The sequence below is a fragment of the Branchiostoma floridae genome, unplaced genomic scaffold (assembly GCF_000003815.2).
Source record: "Branchiostoma floridae strain S238N-H82 unplaced genomic scaffold, Bfl_VNyyK Sc7u5tJ_377, whole genome shotgun sequence".
NCBI classification, from domain to species: domain Eukaryota; kingdom Metazoa; phylum Chordata; class Leptocardii; order Amphioxiformes; family Branchiostomatidae; genus Branchiostoma; species Branchiostoma floridae.
In genome coordinates, this window is record NW_023365820.1 from 187724 (window position 1) to 192253 (window position 4530).

At 39.4% G+C, this 4530-nt stretch overlaps 1 protein-coding gene across 1 annotated transcript; it reads left to right on the forward strand.

The window, feature by feature from the left end:
* The first annotated feature begins 472 nt into the window (after positions 1–472).
* On the forward strand, positions 473–3761 carry LOC118408729 (cell wall protein DAN4-like). The gene is made up of 4 exons (XM_035809581.1): positions 473–1857; positions 2486–2587; positions 2849–2881; positions 3269–3761. Exons 1-4 carry the CDS (start codon positions 473–475, stop codon positions 3288–3290), a joined length of 1542 nt encoding a protein of 513 aa, XP_035665474.1. The 3' UTR covers positions 3291–3761.
* The last annotated feature ends 769 nt before the right edge of the window (positions 3762–4530 follow it).

A 4530-nucleotide genomic window follows, 5' to 3' on the forward strand; every position in this document is an offset into this window, starting at 1 on the left:
GGTGACTCTACAGAGGAACTCAGAGTCTATATAAGATCCACAGGCAGCGCCGATCTCGGCACACCGATATGGACAGAGACAGGGGACCAGGGAGACGTCTGGTTACAGGCTACAGTGGATCTGGTGGCAGACAGAAACTTCTATGTACGTACCTTTATTTAACAAATCCTTACTACATTGAAGGTGACATTACACTTTTTTCAGATGCACAATTGCAGTTTATTTCCAAACATTTTTTAATTTTACTTTTCACTTACTGTGCATGACAAAACAGTTTACTGATAATCTATCCTCTAGGTCGTATTTGAGGGCGTACGAGGAACCAGTTTCCGGGGTGACATCGCCATAGATGACATCAGCTTTAGAAGAACATCTTGTGTTGGTAAGTGCTCAATCCGTTTATTATACGTCATTCTTGCTGCCCCCATTTAGATTGCTATCTTTCAAAAGTGTCAACATGTGTACTTAGAGTATGAGCTCTCACGCCTGTTTCGTAATTTTATTGCGTATCTGTTGCATATTAGTAGCAACTGTGGCGACTACAACAACGACGGTAGCTACAACACCTAGCACAGCAACAGACAGGACAACCACAACTCCTGTGACAACAGAAGCTGCAACCACGACTCCTCTACAGACAACAACATACGAGCCATCCACGAAAACTACAACTACACAGGAGCCTTCAACCACCTACATTGAAACAACAACATCTGCTAAAACATCTGCAAGTGTAACAACAGACGTTGAAACTACAACTCCTATGACAACAGAAGTTACAACCACGACACCTCTACAGACAACAACATACGAGCCATCTACGGAAGCTACAACGGCATCATTTGAACCCTCAACAACCTACATGACAACGACAAAGCCTGCTACAGCATCTCCAAGTGTAACAACAGACATTGTAACTACAGATACTGTAACAACGGCAGCTACAACACTTTTACAGACAACAACATTTGAGTTATCCACGGAAGGTACAACAACTACATTGGAGCCTTCAACTACCTACTTGGAAACGTCAACAGCAATTACAACACAGGAGACAACGCAAGAGGCCACCACAGCAGCTGCTACAACGTTGGAGTATACAACAACACGGCCTACAACTTCAACAACTATCACTACTAGTACGCAACAAGTGTTTATGACAACGGAACCTATAACAGCCCCTGTTGTAACAACTGACGTAACAACACTTGAACGTACAACAGAATCTGAAACAACTTCGGCTGTACCAACAACGATCGCTACAACTCAACAACCGTCTTCTCCAGAACCAACTTCAACATTAGAAGAAACGACAGAAGACTTGTCCACACATTCTCCAACTACAGTCGATACCACTACAGAGATCACTACAGACGAGGCTACAACTCATGTTACAACAACCGCCTCGCCAATAGTTATCTCATCAGTATCTACAACAACAATTTCGCAGTCAACAGTCGCGAAAGAGACTACAACCGCATCGCATTCACCGTCTACAGCAAGCACAGACGTCGACGTCCCCACTACACAACCACCAGATACAACGTCATTGTCTACAACAAAGCAGCCCCAAATTCACACAACCAAGCAAAGTACAAACAAACCTGAAGCGTCCACAGCAACCCGATCTACCCCAAGGCCTGGACCAACAAAGCCGTCAACGGGAAAGCCGACCACGGGAAAGGCGCCCCCGTGCGGAAAAGACTGTACGACAGTGCCTGATTACAAAGTGACGGGGAAATCGGAGGCACAGGGGGGTCTGTCTATAGGGATCATCGTTGGGGCAGGAGCTGGCGGAGCGGTAGTGGTTATACTGGTCGTTGTGATCATCATCGTCGCTGTCAAGTGTAGAAGAAGGTTAGTAGAGAGTACCCTATGTCAGATTTTCATAGCTTACTTGTAGTAATTGCAGCATATTGAATAATTATTGTGAATTGAAAGTTTTATAGCTTTGAATGCCACGATTCTCTTCATACAACATAGTGCTTAATTCTACGGACGTTATGTAGGTAAATTTGACTGGTTCACATTGCACTGCAGCATAGGTGCCGCTGCTTACTGATGTGATCCCAAATGTATAGTGTTTACATACACATATTTTTCACATAAATTAATGCATGAACATTGTAAACAACGCATTAACAAAGCATGTACAAATGTTAATACATAACGTGTAGGACTGCATATGTGCATGTAAAGACCAACACCTGTACTTAAGTGCAACGGTCACCGAAACGTCTTTTGAATTAAGCACTCAGTTGTGTATCAAAATATTGTTATTGGGTGACTTACCTGTCTGATGAAACTACCAGTATCAAATTGGATGAAAATCTTGTATCATTCATTACATTCAATAAAACCTCTTCATTAGCTTATGGCTGTCTTAAGTTTACAAGGCATCTACTAACAATCTGAAGCAAAATTAGTAGATACAAGAACGACATCTGGATATTGATATGAAGATGTGTTTTTTTGTTTGTTTCAGCAACACTAACAGACAGAAGGATTCAGAATGGGAAGTCGCCAACCCGATGTACGATGTATCTATGGGGCCGACGAAAAATGGAAACAACAACAACAAGAAAGGGTTCGTTCAGACCCTTATCAATAGTTAGGCCACATTGACAGCGCTTTGTTCTTTGCTCTTTCATATAACATACTTTCATATAACATAACAATAATCATCATTCTTATGACGAACAGTCATCAAAATCATTCATTAGTATGCATAAAGAAGCTCACCATGTTTAACACTTTTATTATTGTTTCTCAATCAAAATAAAAATGCAACAATATTATCAAGCACTTGAGGACCGTCCCCTTAACTCAAGTGATGTCTTTTTTGCAGAGGAAAGACGGACGACGATTTCTACACCTTCAAGTAAGTATAAACTTTTAATACTATCCGCTTTTGAGTGTCATTCTCATCTGGTACATTGAAATATTGACAATAATGTTTTTTGCCCATGTCAAAACCACAATTCCATTTGTATTGTCTATATAAGTAGGGCTAACAGCTTTTTCGTACTAATAGCAACGGGCTAGTTATGCTATACCCTGGCTGTGAGTCCTAGATAACAAAACAAATAAATAGATGACTTGATAAATACTACATTTTGCTGTGTTTTGTGAGTATTTTTATTAACAAATCTCCATCACTGTTTGTTATGCATTTCTCTATGTATATTGACAGTACTTAATCATTGTACGGAAGTTTTTTTTTTATTTATGTTGTAATATATGTTCTGTGTGTTTATTTCTTGAACAGTATGGACACAAGCAACGTATAGACGATGGATCAGTCCATCTCTTCAACTTTCTCAAGTTCACGTCAAGAAAAATCGCAAATTCTATCAGCACAGACACAATCTTTTCATTTATGATAATTCTAGCATCACAATGCAGTTAGATAGTCCATTACAAATATTATATTTCCATGTTTTGCTTAATTCGACTATAAACTATTAACAAGTAAGACTAAACATCTTGTTTGGCAATGTGTTTTATGCTTGTACATAACATGTTTTATACTGCAATACAGCTAGTTGTCTTGTTACGCACTTAGCTTTGTACAATATTGCAAAGACCTCTATGGACGGCCTAGTCACTTCTCTTTATATGTCCCTATACATGGCATCGTCTTAACACATTTTTACGTATACATTATATCCAGCTAGTTAACTACAATATCAAGCTTGTATGGGAATTTGTAAATATCACTGTTTCAATGCATGTGTGCATTCACCTTTTATTAAAATGTTTGTAACAGTTTGTATCTCTGACTCATTCATTTGTTATGACTAACAATTGTCATTGGGACGACAGATGCGTTAGTTAAGTAGAAGTTAATGATCAGCCGAACGTGAGTTAATTGTTTGCTTCCACCAGATAACTTATATGTTAGGTCAGCGAGAGGTAGCCAGTGTATATGTGTATAGTATAAGTGACATAAGGGCGGGCTATGTGTGCATTCTGTCAAATATTATCAAACATTGTAAACAGCTTTTTCAAACAAATGACGTAGAATTATCCTACAGCCACAAGGCAAACAACACAATGCTATATACAAGGAACGTACACGTTGAATAATGTTAGAAAACAATGCGCAGCTATATCTACCAGTACCTGTCAACATTTGTTCCTTAATTTGACAATACAATTATGCTATTCATCAAATCTCAGAAAGGCTTCGTGTTTAGCAAGTATTATAATTTTCTCACCCAGCGCCTTGCTACAAGCTCATCTTTACAGCCTATAGGTGCGTGTTGTAGTTCGAAACGGTTACTCATTACCTAGTACTGTAGTAGAAAACTCTTAATTGCACAACGGATTAAGGCAAACTTCCTTCAATTGCATAAAATCCCAAAATCTCGAACCGTATCCAATCCACTCCTTAATTTTGGCAATAAAGCCCGTCCCGGCATTACTCCGGGAGGGCACTGTTTTGGGCTGACCCGTCACGACGAAATGTTTGAAACTTTCAGTGTAATTTGTCGACACAAGGGGACAAGTTTATCTCTGACAGACTTA